General features: G+C 42.0%; 1 protein-coding gene across 1 annotated transcript in view; it reads left to right on the top strand.

The window, feature by feature from the left end:
• plxna2 (plexin A2) overlaps window positions 1–20,683 on the top strand; it is a 360,814-nt gene that overhangs the window by 224,686 nt on the left and 115,445 nt on the right. Inside the window, exons 8-12 of the mRNA XM_041799400.1 lie at window positions 374–470; window positions 3,102–3,216; window positions 5,633–5,833; window positions 6,373–6,469; window positions 6,700–6,899. Coding sequence (XP_041655334.1) covers window positions 374–470; window positions 3,102–3,216; window positions 5,633–5,833; window positions 6,373–6,469; window positions 6,700–6,899 — 710 coding nt within the window. The remainder of the gene's footprint in view (window positions 1–373; window positions 471–3,101; window positions 3,217–5,632; window positions 5,834–6,372; window positions 6,470–6,699; window positions 6,900–20,683) is intronic.

The following is a 20,683-nucleotide window of genomic DNA, read 5'->3' on the forward strand; positions in this document are numbered from 1 at the left end:
GGTATTATCTTTAAAACTTTGTCCACTCTTACTCAAGGACAAATTCATGGCATACAAGATGAAGGCTCAAAATACAACCCCACCACCATACTTTGACTGTCCTGCAATTGTATACCTCACTGGGTCATATAACCATCAGGTGAAGGCGTAAGTCTTGGATATCTTGTGTTCTACTTGAAGGTTTACTAGCAAATCACAAGATTTAAAGGTGGTACCATGTAAAAAGTACTGCATGAAAACCACTAAAAAATGAGTTTACCCTTGTGGATTAGTAAAATACGCCTTCTGTGACCATACAAAGGATGAAAATACTGCAGATCTACACTTTAATGATGTATGAGCATGTTTTAAATGTTGATCTCTTGTCTTTCAGATTGGTCGGGCGTTGAACTCAGGCTCAATTCAAAGGAGACAGGTCAGATGCTCATCAGCACAGAAGTCAAGTTTTACAACTGCAGCGTGCACCAACTGTGAGTACCTCTCTGTTTTCTCTCTAGCCCATTATTTTTTCCATTAACAAAAACAAAGCCTTAGACCTGCTGCCCAAAAACCACCGGATCAATGCTTTGGGAATTAGTTACAATTTGTCCTTAACCTAAGCTGGCCCTTAAAATATCCTCTGTAAAGACTAATGTAATCTGATCGCCTGCTGCTCCCTGAGCACCAGAACAGGAAGTTCCTCTTCTGTTTTGGCTAATGAAGCCTTCCTCTCAGACACACTGCTGTACAAAACATGCAGCTCTCTGTCTAACAGGTCTTCAGTGGGGATTTCATGCCTGTTTTCATGCCGTGTCTGTCGCTGATTGAGTGATGCTGGATTCAATCCCTGAATTAGAGATCTCAGTGTCGGCAGTGCCTGTGCAATTGCTCGCTTCACTCCAGTGTGGCAGATTCTGTTTGAGCTACATCCAAAAGGCCTTGATGACTTGGGAGTATCACAGGAAGGAGACTGAGGGCATCACAGCAGTGGCGCTAGCAGGGGGGCAGATATCTCAGCGCGTCATATTAGCCTTTCACTATCCTCTCGGCTGTAAAACAAAATGTTGCAGCCATGTCTCCTTTGCCAGATAAAAGCTGGCAATGCGATCCTGCCTCTCTCACATACACACAGACACTCTGCCCTATAGCTTCATATGGCTGTCTGCCGTCTGAAAGCACAAAAAGCAATTACCAGATTTCACATCCTCCCAGTTAATCAGTGACGACAAACATACACAGCCACAGACACACAAAGAAAGATGCATTCACTTGAAAAGGGCATGCACGCTCTTATATCAGCTCCTGCTCTTTCTCTCTCCCCTCTTACACACATACTGTACTCTCTGTGTGCCAGAAGGTGAATCAACCCCATTCTTCTGAATTAGTGTGCTCGCCAGAGCTCCCTCCCAAGCTTTTGCACCGATTAATATTTCACATTAAGCCGGTGTGTATAACTCAGAACGTATTTCAGAGAGACAAAGAAGGAGGGAGTGCCAAGTTAGACTACAATACACACTCAGAACAACTGTTCGGAAACACAGTGTTGTAAATGCCTTCACAATTAATTTAAAGTATATGTTGTCTTTGTTATAGGAGCATACAGAGTGTGTCATGACTTACAGCTGTCTTATAGCCGGCTGTCACTTCCTGTTTTGTTCTCCACTCATCCATGCAGCTCACAGTGCTGAGCAGTGCTTAAGTGCTGTACTGAAGTATAATTCTAAGGTCATTTGTCTGAAATAATTCTCTAATTAAATAATAAATGAAAGACTTCTACTGTGCGGTTCAACTGAATGTGCCCTGGGTGCCAAAGATGGTACTTTGCAATATACCACTAGTGTTGGGTGTGAAGAGGTTAAGAGAATCCAGATTACTTTTGTCGATATGGCTAGCTAATTCAACCAGGAAGATGATGGAAAGGTAGCTTTTCTATGTGGAAGTACATGATTATCTTCAATTCTGGAAGACAGTGACAAAAAAATACTTAATGATGAAGCCTGAGTTCAGAAGGGTTTTTCAGAGTTGATATTGATACCCATACCGATTATTAGTGGTGATGATAGGTGATGTTTGGAGTTGATCTGGGGTTTTTATGACAAAAAATATTCTTAATGTGACAAAAGTAAAACTACATGTTAAAAAACGAAGGAAAATAAACAATTTAGCACTCACTCTGTCAACATGAGAAACAGAAAAGAGCAACACAGTAGCAGCATGCAAGAGGAAGTGATGCTAGCCAGGCCTCAGTGCTGATTAGCTGGTAGTTATGTAACATCAATCAAGTCAGAAATAACCTGACACGCTGGCTACACTCTTTCATATTACCATTGCATGGGTATATTTCACAATCATTTTGCCAAACTCCCATAGAGAATGTTTAGGACTTTTAAAAAACAAACCTCAGAAACTGATTGGAAAAACCTTCTATCTGTCACATTAGAACATTAGCCTTAAATGTATCACTGCTGTTGTAAAACAACTGCTGTGAAGCTTTAAGCAGCAAGAACAGATATTTGTGTTAAAGGTTTTTGTCTGAAAAAACACATTAAAGTACAGGTAGCTATAAAATCATTTTATAAAGTCAGTGTTCTTAGTTCCATCCTGTTTTCGATCCAAAGACTTCTCTCACCTCTTAGAGATACACTTTATCCCCTTGTAGTGACACAAACGCTCACACTTACTTATTGTACATGCTAAAAACATCTCACACAAAGACACACCTAACAGCTGGTAATTACAGCCACACTCTGACAATGCAGGGCTAATGGTAATTGCAGGATCAAGCTGCGCCAATGTCTTATTTGTCCTCATTACTCAACGTTCCTCCACTCTTTTACTCCCTGTCTCTCTTCCTCCATCTGATTCTGGTTATAAGGGCTAACGTGCAGCACACATACATGGCACGTAATATTAATGTATGGCAGCAGAAAATATATGCAGCGAGAACTTGGCCCCAGCAGCGTTTAGGTACTATGCCAACCACAAGGGCACAACAACAGCAGGTGCCCACTTGGGATCTGAACTCATTTCCTCTGTGGCACTTCCCCCACTTTGGCAAACTCTCTACTTCTCCTTGACTCTGCTGCTTTTTCCTCACTCTGTGTGTTTGTGTGTCCACGCAGGTGTCTGTCATGTGTGAACAGTGCCTTCCGCTGCCACTGGTGCAAGTACCGCAACTTGTGCACCCATGACCCCTCCAGCTGTTCCTTCCAGGAGGGACGAGTCAACGCCTCCGAGGTGGGTGAAGAAAAAACACATATGCATAAGAAGATCATACATGCAAATAAACAGCACATGCATGAAAATAAACCCTGTATGCATGAACAACACACTAACACTCACATGCACAAATGACCTCTATGCACAAGAACAGCAGCCAAGAAACGCATAAAAATAACACATATGCAAAAGAAAACCCACATATAAATGCATCAAAACCCCACAGAGAGGTATAAAAATACACATAAGGACAGAAAAATCACAGAAAATATCACTCCTATGCACAAATACACATAAAAAAGAACAGATATTCTACAAAAACCTTTAAGATGTGCAAAAATGCACGCTCACATGCAAAATCCACACAATATGCACAAAACATCCCAAACACATTGCACTAAAAACATACACAGAGCACAAAAAACACAATCAAAACCACACACATGCACCTCAAAAGAACAAGCACATAAACAAAATAAAAACACAAATGCATGCAAAACCCCACACATGCACATGAAAACACACAGATGCATAAACCACACATATGCATGTGATCGAGCCAGCTAGCGTGCCTTTCTCTTTCATTCCTATCCATCTATACTCTCTCTCTCTCTCTCTCTCGTCCTGCCTGCATCCTGCTCAGTCTTCCAGCTCGGTGTGTCAGCCTCAGGGCATGTCTTCAGAAAGACAGCCATCTAAGCTCTTCTATTTCCGCATTGGCGTTTCTCACTCAGCTCTCTTGTTCTCTGCAGCGGCAATTAACACTCTATTATCTGTGGAGTTATTGAGCTTAACGTGTCTTAACAATGACACAGGATCACTCTGACCCAGTCAATCACATGCAGGAGGTACAGACAGCTTAAAAAAGCCTGAGCATATGTTGATTTTTCTCCTTTGGCTTTTTCAACAGAAAGTACTTAGGCATTTTCTCTCTTTTTTAACTTAATGAAACTCATTGAATGTATTTAAACAAATGTCTAATTTAGCTGTGAATTTACCAGCACATAAGTATGTATGGACAAAAGTATCTGGCCATCTGACAATTACAGCAACAGGGACTGTAATGACAAATACATGTACTTTGATAAAGAGGTTCCCCCCTTTTGCAGCTATAACAGCCTCCACTCTTCTTGGAAGGTTTTCCACAAGATTTTGGAGTGTTTTTGTGAGAATTTGTGCCCATTCATCTTGTAGAGCCTTTATGAGATCAGGCACTGATGTTGGAGGACAAGGCCTAGCACGCATTCTCCATTCCAGTTAATCCCAGAGGTGCTCGATGTGTGGGCCAGTTAAGTTCTTCCACACCAAACTCATCAAACCATGTCTTTACAGAACTTGCTTTGTGCTCTGGGGTACAGTCATGTTGGAACAGAAAAGGGCCATTCCCAAACAGTTGCCACAAAATTGGAAGCATAGCATTGTCCAAAATGGCTTGGTATGCATAAGCATTAAGATTGGCCTTCATTGGAGATAAGGGGCCTAGCCTAAACCCTGAAAAAACAGCCCCATACCATTATCCCTCCTCTACCAAACTTTTTGGCACAGTTGGCCCAATGCATTCAGGCGGGTACTTTTCTCCTGGCGTCTGCCAAACCCAGACTTGCCCAAACAGAGATGGGTGATTCGTTACTCCACAGAACATGTTTCCACTGCTCCACAGTCCAGTGTCGGTGAGCTTTACACCACTCCTTTCAGCGCTTGGCGTTGGGATTGGCGATGTGAGGCTTGTATGCAGCTGTGCAGCCATGAAAACCCTTTCAGTGAAGCTTCCACCGCACAATTTTTGTGCTTACACTAATACCCGTGAAAGTTCTGAACCCTTCAGCTATAGAATCAGCAGAGTGTTAGCAACTTTAATGCACCATGTGCCTTAGCAGTCGTTGTCCCCGCTGTGGGAGTTAACATAGTCTACCGCTTCACGACTTTGTTGCTGTTGTTCCTAAACCCTTCTGGTTGAAACACCTGAATTTAATACTTTTGTCCAGAACATTTTAACATCTTTTCTCCCCAGTTATGTGAAATTCATATACAAAAATGAAACCTTTTTTAAGGTTTAGTAGGCAGGTCCAGCAGAGGTTAAATTTAAGGTGAAAGTCAGAGAAAAGGGCGGAGAAGGGTGCTCTGTTCGAAGATGCTCTCAGTGGGGCCCCCATAAGGATTCCAGGCCTGTAGGTGCTCAGCATTGGCCATCATAACTCAGAGTTTATAAAAGAGGTGTTTAATGCTCATATATAAGCTAAGAACTTTTCAAGGGCATGGGGACTACTGCTGGATTTTTACTTCAACTGCATACAGCATCATTATTCTTCCACTTCATTCCTCTCATTCTTCTTATGGGTTCCTAGTGACCTAAACACCAAAAAGATCAACACTCTTGTTTACTTGTTTTGATGCCACTGACGTATGCTCCCTGCCCCTTGTTTGTTTCCTCCAGGACTGCCCCCAGCTAGTCCGCTCTGAGGAGATCCTGATCCCTGCAGGCGAAGTAAAGCCCATCACCCTGAAAGCCAGGAACCTTCCTCAGCCCCAGTCAGGCCAGCGGGGCTACGAGTGCGTCCTCCACATCCAGGGGGTCAGCCACCGAGTCACCGCCCTGCGCTTCAATAGCTCCAGCGTGCAGTGCCAAAACAGCTCGGTGGGTCGGCTGATACTTGCAGAGATCTTGCCAAATTAGGCTGAATGGGCGATGCATGTGCATGTTTCTGTGTGTGGAGTCAGTAAAGCAACGTGGGTTATTACACTTGAGAGAGCTGCAGCATTGCTCTGCCCTCCAGTCAAGCACACACTAACTTATGCAGTTTATTCCCAAAGGAGCACCAGATATACACATTTTCCTCTCTTCTCACTCCCCTTCAGTCTCTTTCAAATACACAAACACACACTTCCTCACTGAAACTCAGGCTGGAATTAAGGGCATCGAAGGCAGCTAAGGACAGCATCCCTACAGGCCAAAGGGGAAGCTCCAGCTCCTGCTCAGCCGTCCCATTTCTCATGGCTTCTCACTTTGTCAGCTCTCTGATGATGAAATGATGTAACGGTGGGGCAACACTGGAAGGACAGAGCGCTGCGTGTACAAGGAATCCTGGGAATTCAAATTCCCAAACATCCCATTAAAATTCTCCTCTGTTTTTTGTCTCTTCCCTCCCTGTCTTCTCCGCCTTCTGTGGCCTCCAGTATCTGTACGAGGGGATGAAAATCAGCGAGCTTCCTGTGGATTTCTCAGTAGTGTGGAATGGCAACTTTATTATTGATAACCCAGAGAATATCCAAGGTAAGAACAAAGGAAGGGCACTGTTGTGCATATATATTCAGATGGTATATTAATCATTGGTTTATCTTCAAATATCAAGATCTAAAAATAGAACCACAGCCTAAGGGGATATTTCTTCCCTGGCAGACCTTCTGCTCCTTTAACAAAACATATTCTCTAGGGGGTTTTGTGTAGGTTTTCACATTATTGTGTGTTCACAATATATTCCCACACTCTCCCATATCCCACAGTGCACCTGTACAAGTGTGCAGCCCAGCGGGACAGCTGTGGCATGTGTCTAAAGGCAGAGAGAAAGTTCCAGTGCGGCTGGTGCAGCGGCGAGGGAAGATGCACCCTGCGGCACCACTGCCCTCCCATCAACCCTTACACCACCCGCTGGCTCAACCTGTCCAGCAAGAACGTGAAGTGCACCAACCCACGCATCACCGAGGTGAGTACCCATAATCCTCTTGCTGTCCATCCTGCCAGCCCACACACATCGAGCGCCGATCAATGTGCAATAATCAGGTTCAGAGGCAGGCTGCTGCTGCTGCAGGTGGTTTTAGGTCTTCATGGAGGATTATGATGCATTGAGGTGATACAGAGCAACTTCAGTTAAGATGGGAAAGTTCACATGACTTAGAGTTTGATCAAGTACAAGATCAACAACTTAATCCTAGAGAGACCCCAGGATATGGACATTTTTTTCAAAATCTGTTTGGATTTTGGCATGATCAGAAGTTTCTGGAAGGTGAATATATGTACCACTTTTCATATCTCTCGGTGAAATGGTCTCCAAAGGCTGTACTTTTTAGTGGGTTTAGAGGTCAACTTTAGAGGTCAAATTTTCAGTCAGTTTTCCACGCTTATGTCTGGAATCAATATAGCATCATATTTTTCACCATGCCTAATAGTTGTGCCAATTTCATAGGCTTTGGAGCATAATGAGATACTTGAATGTTGTATAAAGTAAGAAATACACTCCCCTCCAAAAGTATTGGAACTCTGAGGTCAGTGCCTTTATTTTTGCTGTAGACTGACAACATTTACCTTGACATCAAAAGATGAATATGAGATGAGAGATCAACAATATAGCTTTTATTTCCAGGTATTTACATCTGGATCTGATACACAACATAAAAGACAGCATTATTTGTTGCGGAACAACACTTTTTTAGGTGAACAAAAGAACTGCAACAGATATACTTAAATAGACTTAATATTTAGTTGCAAATCCTTTGCTTGCAATAACTGCATCAAGCCTGTGACCCACTGACATCACCAAACCTTTCCCAGGCTTTCACCGCAGCCTCTCTCAGTTGTTTGTGTTGGGGGGTTACTCCCTTCAGTCTCCTCTTTAGCAGGACAAATGCATGCTCTTTAGGGTTTAAGTCTGGAGATTGACTTGGCCAGTCTAAAACCTTCCAAGTCTTGCAGCTGATGAACTCCTTTGTTGTTTTGGCAGTGTGTTTTGGGTCATTATCTCGCTGCATGATGATCAGTTTGGTTGCATCTTTCTCTAAATTGGTAGACAAATTGTCTCTGTAGACTTCTGAGTTCATTTTGCAAATGAGCCTGGGCTAGGAGAAGCCATGCAAACCCAAGCCATGACATTATCAGTCCATAATGATTTGACCAAAAATTTCTGTGGCTCGTCTCTGTACTTTTTGGCTTTTTTTTTTTTTTGCAAATTCTAACCTAGTCTTCCTGTTCTACTTGCTAATGAGTGGTTTGCATCTTCTGGTGTAGCCTCTGTACTTTTGCTGAAGAGGTCTTCTGTGAACAGAAGATGGTGATACCTTCACTCCTGCCCTCTGGAGGTTGTTGCTCATGTCACTAACAGTTGTTTTAGGGTCTTTCTTTACAGTCCTCACAATGTTTCTGTTGTGAACTGATGCTGTTTTCCCCGGTGTACCCGTCCAATGTCTGTTTTTAGTACACGTCTTCAGGACTTTCCAAATGGTTGTACTACTTGGCCAATGTTGGTGAAATGGCTCTGATGGATTTTCCATCTTCTCTCAGCTTCACAGTTTCTTGTTTTTTATCCATAGACAGCTCTCTGGTTTTATGTTGGTTATATCTCTAACTATAAATGCAGTGTGAACAGACAAAGCCTAAATGTGAGACTGAGTGTAGATATTCAGTGCTATTTATTATTTGAATGTAGATGTAATAGGACACACCTGGGCAACAAAGCATATCTGTCAGTCACATGTTCTGCTACTTTTGCTCACATGAAAAATGGGTGGATTCAAACAAAAGAGGCTATCTTCTAAGTTGTGTATCAGATCCAGATGTACATAACTGGACACACTGGACATAAAAGCTAAAATGTTTATGTCTTTCAATGTTTCGATTTGGTCCTTGCACCCTCGGTGTTTGGGCCCTACAAAAGGAATGGCTGCTCGTAGCGCAGTGGTTATGTCCGCTAGCTCTGTGTAAAAAAAGATGTCTCCAAAGCAGGTGGCCAAAATTCAACCTGGCCTAACATGGTGCCTTTGCAAAAGACAAAACAATCCAGCCATCACAGACCAGATTTAACTAAATGTACTGGACTAAATCAGCCAAGAGACTGAAGGTTATTTTGATCAAAAGGAGGCACCAAAATTGCCTTCCCCCAAAAAATGTTCCTCACAGGTGCTTCAGTATTCATTGCTATGAACACTTGGTATTAAAAAAGGATCACAGTATGGACACCTTTGACAACAGTGAGATAACACATTGTCATTAGTGACACTAGCAACGATTACATAATAAAAGACCTGCTTTGTATTCTCTAAAGCACTTCATAAACCCAGATTACATGATCACAGAATGAAAACAGTTACGCAATACTTCTGATAACAGCAGAGTACTTTAGAGACATCCAGGATTCTTGACAATGAGGTGTCATTGAGAACTATAGCATGAGAAGCAGCTTTTCTACTCTGCTCTGTTTTCCTCTGGACCCAAGGAGAATTAAAATGAGCCTTAGAGAGGCTCCCTAGGGTGCTGAGCCCACCTAATGCCTGCAGATTTGTAGCCGTTTGATGTCTTCCTGGCTCGTATTTTTCTTTTGTGGAAGCCTCTCTTTAATTTCGAGAGTGTTGTTGTTTGCCAAAAAGAGAGGAGCGTAAGCCTCTCTGTGTTTATTTGTGATTGCGGATGTATCACTGTGGCTGGAGGTCTTATGCTTACAGTGGCACACTCATGTGTGAGTTCTACCTCCCTCCAGGCTTTTTCCAAGGGCGAGGGCCCCGAAATACACTCTGTGACTCTCACGTATTTCTCTCTCTCTCAAACAGGCTAGAGATAGAAAGTTTCAAAGGTGTGTGCCTCTTTGACGTCTGCCTTCTATCTTTGCAGCCTGCACACATGAATGCTTTTGGAGTTTAACGTCTCTTGTCATCTCACAAGGTTATTTCATCTCTTTGAAAGTAGCTTTGTCACCACTAAATTTGAAAAAGAACTAAATAAAAGCACTTAAACGCAAAAAAAAAAACAAAAGAAATCAACTTCTAGTAAGTAAGCACCCTAACTGGTATTTTAGATATGCTGCTGTAAACACAACAAAGAGCAGTGCATGTTCTGTTTTCCATCCTTAGCATCCCGGTCCGGCTGCTGGATGTCCCCCACCTCAGCACCACTGAGGTCACGACCTGGAAGTGCTTATTTGTTTCCCCATAAGTGGCTCTCTGCTTGCTCAGGCCACTTCTCAAACCCCCCTTCTGTGGGTGTGCTGTCACAGGGGAGACAAGCTTGGAGGACGTACTATTTAATTAGGCTTGGTAACGCACCAGTGCATTGTGGTTAACCCAGCAGACCCCCCTCTACCTCAGCATCGATTCATTCGCCTTCTTATTCCTCAAACACGCACTCGCATGTAACTCCAGCCAATTAAAAAGTGAAGTTAACGACTTGGTTAATTGATTTGCTATACTGTATGCAGATAAGGCAGAAACAGAGCTCCAGAGAGGAGCGGAGCGCTCCAGTAATGTTTAATATTCTTTAAAATTCTGCCTCCGTATCTGTTTCTGTATTGCTGTTTGTCTCTCTAATTCCGTCTGTGTATCACTATATCTCAGACTCATCTCGGAGAATTAAGTTATGCTCTTGTGTAACTCCATTATGCTCACAGTTAGTCATTTTACAGCACATGCATTGGCATCCAGCAGGACGTACTTCACCCCCCTCTGTGTTTTCAGAGGAGCTCAGCATGCAGTTACCAAGGCAACCTAAACTCTTTAAGGGGAGTCGAAGCAGCTGGTGATCTTGCGGGGCAGAAATGCGTCGTTTTAATAACACAGAAAATTAGCAAAATGCTGCTTTTTCATTTTTGAGGAAGGTCTGCATAACTGGCTATATATTAATATGGACAATAAATCAATGTCTTTTTCTGTTGTACAAAAATGAAGCCAATGTGCCTGCTGAACATATCGAACTAGTGATGAAATTAGGAGCCAAGACGGGCAGCGTAGGGAGCTTGCTGGCAGAACTGAAGAATTAACACTATGCCATCTTTGCTACCACAGCACATATCGCTGGCGTCAGGCCAAAACCTCATATCTCCATTTTTTTTTTTTTTTTCACCAATCGGTGCTATTGGTCACTCTTTACATCTTTGAATTATTAGATTTTACAAATTTTAAACATAAGTGTCAAAAAGATACCGACTATCACCTTTCAGTGTTAAATTTGTTCGAAAGTGTGTCGTCCATTCTCTGAATAATGGAGATTTTGAAAATAGGAGGTTTTTCCTGATGCGTTTGATTTACATACTGACAGCTTAGGTTGGTAGGGTCCACAGCGGAGCCAGTTCTAAATTAAATGCAGTTATGGTAAGTTCAGTGACTGTTTGGTTAGTTTTTCGTATGTTTTTGCTCATTTTTCACCTCCAGGTCAGAACACTGCAAGGAGCCAGACCTGCTGTATTTTAGCATCAAACAATTACATCAATCAGGAGGGTCAGGTATGAGAGCAAATGCTGTATTGGCACTTTGCTGCACTCAACCTTGGTCCTGTACTGCTCTGGCCTCCGGATAGCCATCCTGCAGGCCTGTGCCACACACATGCCCCATCCCTTCAGATATCCTCCCAGCTGCCCCCTTTAAGACCTACGCGGTCACCAAGTCTGGACCAGCCCACAAGGTTCTGGGGAACCCAGTATGCAATGAGCTGGATCAGGCCCGGGAAAGTGCTGTGCTCTATTTTAGCACCAAATAACTACCTCAACTAAAAGGTGTAATGCACCAGAGCTAATTGAACTGGCCCCTGACGTGCCACTCTAACAGCTTTGGGGAAACCTCAGGGGTCAGTTCAGGATCCACTGTTATGTAGCTTGTACAACGGTGACCTGACTGAGATCTGTCCTGCAGTTGACTGCTAAATGTATGCTGATGATACGCTAATATTTTACCAGAAAGATCAGCAAGGTAAGGCACCGTTAAATGACTTCTTGAACTCAGTTTCACAATGGCTTGAGTCTACTCATTAAATACTGAATATTAAGAAAACAGTCTCAGCATGTACCTTGAAATTTTTCTAGACTCACACCTGCGACTGAAAAAGTTATTTTTGTTTGCAGAAGTTAAACCCCTTTTAAACTGCATAAATAAATATCGTTCATTTAATCCATTTTTAGAACTGAACTGTATTCTCAACTGCATTTTAGTTCTTAGAAAGTCATTTTTCTTCATTCATTTTCCTCAACTTTAACTTCATCTTCTTAAAGCATCTTGTAGATAAGTGGTGCAAATTAGCACCTTTCTATAAGCACTTGGACCAGAGCATCTGGGACCTGTGCGTAGTTAGATGCCACAGCATTAATGTCACTGTATGTAAATGTTGAATATGTAAAACAAAACTATTGAGAGAAGAACATATTTGGTTGTAAACCCCCATGACAACTAACCACCATGACGGAGTCCTGATTTGAAAAAATATTAATTGATTCACATTAGCCAGAGCTGGGCATGTTTGTTCTGGAAATGGTGAATAATCTTCCTTTAGTTTTACAATGTCTTTAAAGCAGATTTTACTTTGAAAAAAGCTTTTAAAAACCTTGACTTCATACTAAATTGGATTTCTGTTTGCATTACTTTAGTCACTTAAATTCCCTTGCCCACTCAAGACAGCCGACTTTGTTTTCTCTTAACTTTCTTAAGAGACAACTTTAAACTATGACATGTCAGCTTTAAGAAATATTGTAACACTGTTGACACATCTGTAACATGTGTATTAGTAGATGTGTTAATAAATGTGCGCTGTCCTCGATTTTTAAGAAAGAGTGGAGAGAAAGAAAGTCTGTGAATGATATAAAAACTTCTCGACTCTATGTGGCACTAGCTGATGCAACAAATAAGGCTAGGCAACTGAGGCAGCACACTGCCTCCTGTACTACAGAGAACTGAATAACCAGCCAGAATTCAAGTGTCTGACCTGGGAACACTCTTATATTATCACGTATCTCCTGAGCCCTGCTACAGTGATATATATCACAAAGTTTCTATCATATAGATTTTTAGGACAGACAATGAGAGTAATTTTGACTTTACCTCTTAAGAATTTGTTTCTATTGGCATTACAAAAAGATGGTGCTTTAACATTTACTCAAGTCAATTTTGAATGAAATTACAGATTGACTGCTATCCAACCTAGCATCTTTGTTATCGGATTGATAGTGAAGTATGTCTGATTAACTGTGCCCAGCTCTGATTTTAACTCCATATTTGTCCCATTTGTTGATATGGAGGAGGCAGGGTTTGTGACCTGTTCTACAGCCAATCACAGGAGGAGTGCCAAACATTTTGGCTTCACTCCCAAGCGGCTGTTGCTACAGCCATCTTAATATATAGTTTATGGTTCAGCCATAAAAGATGTACATACAGTTGCAGTTGAGAAGTGTAAAATTATCTCTGTAAAACAACGTGCTAAGCTCTTGACATTTTTTCAATTTGTGCACAACAGAAAGTTCATGGCTCTTTTTTCCGTTTTTGCAAATCTTTTGGCACAAAAACCCCAAATTAATCTTCAGTTTGGACAACTATTGATTGCTGTGTCTTTGCGGTCAGAGAGCAAGTTTCTTTCCAGTTAAAAGTTTTGTCTCTTGAAGTGTGTTAGATTAAAATCATAAAGTATTTCAGCAAATCCAGTAAGTTGCAGCTTTGCTGTAGGCATGAAGTATTTGATTGCCCTATATAAGCATGCTGCAGAGGGTCACATCATATCAGTCTTTTGTGGTTTAACTAAAACATTCACAAAATGTAGAGCAGTTCTAAAGCAATAGTTCATGTATATAAAAAAAGAAATTTTAGTACTAAAACTTCTTGTATTTTTTTTTTTTTTTTTTTTTTTTTTTTTTTTTTGTGGGTTAAAGGGCAATGTCTTGTCCAGTCAACAACTCGTGTGCTGCTTTGAGAACTGAATCTTCAGTATTGGTGCCAAAGAACTTTGAGAAAAAACTCTGAGAGAAAAGTCAACTTCTAAAATAAGCAGCTCTAGGTGAACTTTTCCTTGAATTATGGATCCATCCATTGTCTGAGGGTGTATTGATTATATCTCCTGGCTTTTGTTAACTTCATACCACCTTGAGATATTTCCAGAAGAGCCGTGGCCACATTTCAACCATCCCAAATATCTGCAGAGAACATCAGATTTATGTGTCGGATGGTCAGAATCATAGTAAGTGCTTGTAGACTCGCTCATGGTCAAAGATGAGACAGAAATCCATTTTTATTTAAGGCAGAGATATTTCAATTTGTCTGTCTGCAGAGGCTGTGGGGCTTTAAATTCTGACTGAGAAATGTTTGGTTGAAGGGAAAACACAGTGCCAGTGGTCTTTTCCACTAGAAAAACATCAGCTTACCAAGTTTAAAGTTGCAGGGAGTAGTAAAATTCTGCTTAAACAAAATTATTCAGACACAAATATAGTAGATGATTCTTGTCTTCCTCTTGATGTGTTACAAAGCAGGTATTGCAAGGTGAATCTTCCCTTTGAATTGTGAATGGGAGCGAGGAGCGTATGGAGGGTTTGAGCGAGGTGAAGTGAGGAAACGGAGAGAACAAAGGACACAGCAGAGGAAGTGAACCGTGAAAAGGCGGGAAGAGGGAATGACAGGGGAGAAGAGGAGCCCCTGTGGATTGTCTGAATTCACGTCTGTTTACAGGGGAAAATAAATCTGCTTTAATTTTGATGATTTCACGTTTACCTCAGACGCTCTGTATTTCCCCCCGTGATTGGCGGTGTATGTTGGCTCGTGCCGCGCCCTGCCTGCCCCCCACCTCCATCTCTCAGTGATTACAGTTTCTTTAAGGAGCAGACATCCCCTGGTGGGCTGAATTTATTAATAAATTTGGTTGTGATTGTATGCACCAAAGCCCCCATCATGAGCTGATTTGTATACATACTAGCACATTAGTAGATGTGCCTACCACCAGATAGGCCTTTTGAATAATTAATGTTTCTATTAAGTGCCACGGTGCCTCCCACCACGGGCCATTAATATTGAAGAGATGTAAGCCCCCGCTAACAGCACGGGGAAAGGCATCAAATGAGGCTGGGAGTTGGACGGGCATATGAAAGGCGTCTCCTCAATAGGCTTTGGCCATGGCTTGTGTATTAGTTTAGAGAACAGCGCAGAGGCTTCCCTGCCTCCCAGTGACAGAGAATATAAACATCCAGCTGTTGCCTAAGGACACAGAGAATGTAGGATTATTTTCTTTCTCTCTCGCTCGCTCAGGCTTATTGTAGATATTTTGAGCACCAAAGGGATGATGGGCCTGTCAGTCAGTATCACAGTGCGGCTGTTCGCTAGTGTAACCCTCAGAGAGCTGCCTCACTGTACTGCGTGAGTGCTTCCCTTCATTACACCAGCCAGAACGAGATGTAGCACAGCGGAGCGAGTCTTTAGCCACACAACATGTTGCTTAATACCAGTGTAGCTCTTACTGAGCAACAAGTTAACCCTGTTTCTACCAGGTACTAACAGGGTATCAAAACGTCTTTCACTGAGGGATACACGGTAAAAAATATAAGAATGACTGGCTTACTTTGATAGACCTCAGATTTATCTATCAAGGTTTGTAAAACCAATCCACTGTAGGTGTAGATATACTTATATCTAATAGTCAAAGTTTTCATCAACGGTTGACAAGCCAAGTAGCCAACAACTGGTAAGCATTTCAAGGAGGCCAATCAGATTTCAGGGCAACCCTGGTCAGTCCTAACCTGACGCACCAAAAGGATTTGTTTTACACATCTATCTGGAAAACCTTCCATAGAAGGCGTTTGGGAAAGGACAGAGCCTTTGAAAAAAACTGGGAGGGTGATTGGATGACACACATCTTTACAGGCCAATCAGAGCAACAAAACACATGACGTAGCCGCTACCGAGGTGCACCACTACCAAGGAGTAAACTCCATAGAGAACTGCATAACTTGAACCATGGCGACTGTAGACATGTCAGTACATGACTTTAGTCATTTTTGAAAAGAAAACAACTCAATGCTGTTCTTTGTTCTTCTTTTAACGAAGAAATGTCATCAAGTTCTGATAAAAGTGCCGCTATGGCAGCATCCACGCTATTGTCTTCCGCCATAATTGCACCCATAGCTATGATTGCAATGGCCTCTTGTCGCTGCTTGCTTATGTCACAACTGCACAAAGCCACTGCCCCTCGACGCTGGTTGGTCCTGTCACTTTCTAACTGGGCCCAAATGGTTAAGATGGGAGCTTTGCAAGATGGATTCGCCAGTGAGAAACATGGAAATTGGTGAATCCATCTGCTCTGCACGGTTAGGTCAGTCCTGGCCCAAATGGCTATGCCCCTTTTCAGGACGAGAACATCACCGGCTCATTTTCACATTCAGACACAAAATCAGAGAAAACTGCATGGAGATGCCAAACTTTGTAGAAGTAGGACGGCCATGGCTCAGTAGGTAGAATCAAGGCTCATTGAAACGTGTACAGATAGGGTACTCTGCGTTCATTTCATACATTTTATGTCTCAAAGCTTATGGCTACGGACAAAATGTAGCAATAACACTGCCAGTCTCGGGGCAATGTTGAGCAATGCAGCCAACAGTTCAACCTAGAGAAGCAAAACACAACAAAGAAGAATCTTTTTAAAAAAGGCGGAACTTAGATGTAAGGTGGTCATAAGATTTGATATGAGCAGTTTTAAGGCGGTCTTTCTTCGGTCTTGGTGTTATGATAATATCAAAAATGTTTGATATTGTCTTTAGTCTGGTCTTATGCAAATTGTGTTTCCCAGTGACGCAACCATCGTCCACAACCAATAGGAGCTAGTGTTGTGTGTAAGCACATTAAATCACCTCATTTTTCAAAACATGAACGTGAGCGTAGGTCAGTCAGAGCTGCTGAATGTCAGCTCATAACTCAAGAGATTGAAGAACTTTCATGTTCAGAGCTGCGGTCTGGTCTCTGCACTGCTTGTCTGTCAGTTCATTCAAGGCTGGCGTGACAGGTAAACCTCCATTTGGATTTTCAAAGTAAAAGCTCGATCAGTTTGTTTCTGTGGTAAGACTACCTGTGTTATCATACGGTACTTTTATTCTGAAGTGTTTCTGGGATAATTCCTCAGTTGTTGCAGTAACGTGCAAAGTTGCTTCAGTGTTTAACTTCTTTTCATTTCTACTCGATGTAAAGGATTTAAAACATCAGATCATAAGCGATATTAACTTAAATCGTCATCAACAAGCTTAAGGAAGTCCTTTTCTGTCAGTGTGAGCACAGAGCTGAAAACAACAAACCCAAAGGAAGTTTGATGTACATCTTTAGCAAGAAAATCATTAAGAAAACATTTCAGTTGTGTTTCACCGTCACAAAAACCCTACATATCAGTTAACCCAGAAAAGAAATGTGCCCTTTATCTGATTATATCCCTCTTGTTTTCCTTCCTTTTTGCACACTAAGAAACTCCTTTCCATCACTTAACTGTATCTCTTTGGCTGAACACAGGCATTAAAGAGCCTATAAAGTATTTAGGATGTAGGTTGTTCAGGAAACAAGTGATCAGTGGGGTTTTTATCAAGCCCACTAAATGCTTCTCACAATTAAATGTGACAAGTTCGAATTACTGCGGGCAGACTCCAAAGACAAAGAGATTAGCTCTGAGCTGCTAAATTGTAATAAGGAGTTTTCATTTAGAAGCAAAACATCCAGAAATAACGGAAATCCATCCTCTGTCATGTCGTAGATCTTAAATGTTTGAGGCGATGCTGCAATAAAAGTCTACTGCAAAGGCTGATAATAAAGCATGCACAGGAAAATGCTGATAGTGAAAATTCAAACAGCAGTGTTTAAATATGAGCAGCTCTGAATTGTCTTGCAGCTCGGTCAGCTGCTGCAGTTAAAGCAGCACGCTGGGCTTGCATGGCCCGCAGGCAGCAGGGTGGTGCTCTGCTCTCTTTTGCATGTATGAAGTGTAGCCTCAGCTGCATCAGCACAACTTTCCCCACCATTACTTCAGCTGAATAAGTCAACACAACACTGACAGACGACCCCGGGCTCTTCACCTCGACGGCCATTTCTGTGCGACTCCTCTTTTTTTTCTCTCTTTTTCCTCAAACTAGCAGGTCATCTTCACAAAAGAGCTCTTCCTTTTTGTAATTCTCCTTCCAGTCTTTTTCAATTTAGGCCATCCCACTCCTTTTTAGTCTTTCTGTGGTCGTTGCCAAGAAAATTGTGGCCAGTGCTCTGATCCCCCGAGCTGGAAGATAGATGATGCTACTGGAAGTGTAAGAGTGGGAGCATGGAGTGCAACGTGCAGGCTGACTGGCTGTTTTTGGGAATAACCCTCTATTTACAGCGTGACATTGCCAAAAAGGAGCCTAAAAGGATTACACTGGGAGCACGGCATGGCAGCACTGGGTGTAAACACGGGGGTGGAGGGGAGGGAGGGCAGCAAAGTGTGCATGCATGTACAATGAAGCTTCGCCTTCCTTCCCTTTAAAAGTCTGCATGTTACTGTGAGAAATACAAGCTAGCTGGTGCGTACAGGAGACTGTGTCACCTCGCCTGAGGGAGACGGGATGATGAAAGACTTACACATACATGCATTCATACATATACAGGCTTTAATATTGCATGGGGAGACACTCCTCCAACTTTTTAGAGTAAAATATTTCTGCTGCAAAAACAATAAGAAACTTTTTCCCCATAACTATGGCCCCTATCTTACATTTGATTGGTGAATATTTTATGGTCACAGTGCTTTTCTCATACCTCTTTGCATTATCTTTACAGGGATAGATGGTGTAGTAATCATCCATCTTCAGTAAAGACTGCAAGTAACATCTACCACTCCTATGCTGTATGTTTTACTATGGAGTAGTATCTCCATGTCCCGAACCTGTTGCTAAACCTGGGTCTGTTGAAGGTGCCAATGGTGACAATTGACTTGTGGAAGCCAATAGTAAGCCAATTAAACTGGGTTTAGAGACTCCTTTTCTATTTTTTCTGTAGAGCTGCAGTACACAGCCCTGATCAGAGGGCAGAGATCATGGGAGAACTGCAAGTTCACACAGGAATAGTATGTCAACAGTCGAGTATTTTACTATTTTTGGGTTAATTTATCACCCATTCTGGTATGAGTCCATGATATTATTGCTTCTGCCATTAGGTGAGTACATTAGGAAGTTAATAGGTTAATGTTTGCTTAAAGTGCATGTGGTTTCATCTAAAATTATTCCGCTAGATTTCCTCCAAATTTAACTTTTCTTTGTCAATGGTGCAGATGTAGCTCTGTGACCCAGTGACCCCCCAGTGACCCTTTGCTCTTGCTGCAGATGTGACATAATGTTGATATAGTGATTTACAATCAGGAGTCCGTGCATGGTGTTGTATTTTCAAAGTACTGGACACTCTTGACCGGAGCGCAGCTATTGGAGCTGATCTGATTGATAAGAGAGAGGGCGATTTGCTCCACAGTACGATTCGCCGGAGGAACGCAGCGCAGCCGCTGTAGGTGGATTGCGGATTTGTGTTTGTTTTACTTTAAAAAAACAGAGCTCAGTGGACAAGTTGTCTGCACCTTCTGTTATTAGACTTTTATCCATTAGTTTTTCCTCATTTTTTCTTTTCAATCTGTAACAAGTTCCTGATTCTGTGGTTGAGTTCAAGTCATAATCTTCAGTCTACCCAAAGTTCCTTGATTTCTTTCAAAATAAAAGCAGATCTGTATCCAGACAAGAAGTCAATTACCCTAGGTTTAAGTACAAGCATTTAAAATGAAACAAAAGCACGAAGCTCCAAACACACTGACATCGTCCGACATGCCCGCACTATTTTCAGCGGCGACCACTGCTCTATTCCTGACACCACTGGCTGCAGCTGGTAGACTGTTTCTCTGAGAGAACAGCTGTTTTGTCCATCTCAACTGCCGTAGTAGCAGCTTCGTTTGAGAGCACAGAAAAAGACATTGAGCGCCATCTTTTTGTTCAAAGGTAGGATAAAGTGGAGGCCTCAGCTGCCAGTGAACTACCACAGCTCCTATTGTTTTTTATCACTTACCCAGTGAGGCAATCCCAAGTGGGTTTTGGCCTTTGGTATCAAGTGCCTGGCACAGCAGTAGCCAGTGGGGACTATGACCGTTGACAATGCAACGGGCTAGTCCGGTGCCAGTGTGTTTTGAGCTTAAGAGTGAAATTTAAAAATGCAACAAAAAGGGAACTTAGTCACAAAAACAAAAATTCTGTGATTAATCATGACTGCAAATTGTCATTGCGACAGCCTTAGTTTTAATACAGGGTTACCTTACCTTTGAGATGCATCTTTATGAAACTTACTCCATCTTACAACAGTCCAAAAACACACTTTTTAGACTGATTGATGACTTAATTGCCCTTAGATGTGAGTGATAGAGGTGACTCCCATTATTTTTTTATGCATCAGCCTGTGATTGAAGGGTACAAAAGAGTGTCCCTGGTGTCAGTAACTTTTAGAACAATCTTGAGCTTTGATGGGAAGACCTCTTGGACTTTAAAAATCTAAAATAAGATCATATTTGGTAAATTTATTGGTTTTTGTCTCCTTTTTATGCCTGTTAGGTGTTGTTTATCTACTTTAAGCCCATTGAATGTTTGAAGATATAAAAGAGTTAAGAGCAGCAGCAAAATAAAAAAGATAAATCCCACCATTTCCAGCTTCAGTTATTGTAGTATGCCCCCGTCGTCAACAAAGAACACGAGTGAGACCAGTCTCATGTAAAGGAAGGGTCATCCATAGTTCTTGTTTT

The sequence above is a fragment of the Cheilinus undulatus genome, linkage group 11 (genome assembly GCF_018320785.1).
Source record: "Cheilinus undulatus linkage group 11, ASM1832078v1, whole genome shotgun sequence".
Taxonomy (NCBI): Eukaryota; Metazoa; Chordata; class Actinopteri; order Labriformes; family Labridae; genus Cheilinus; species Cheilinus undulatus.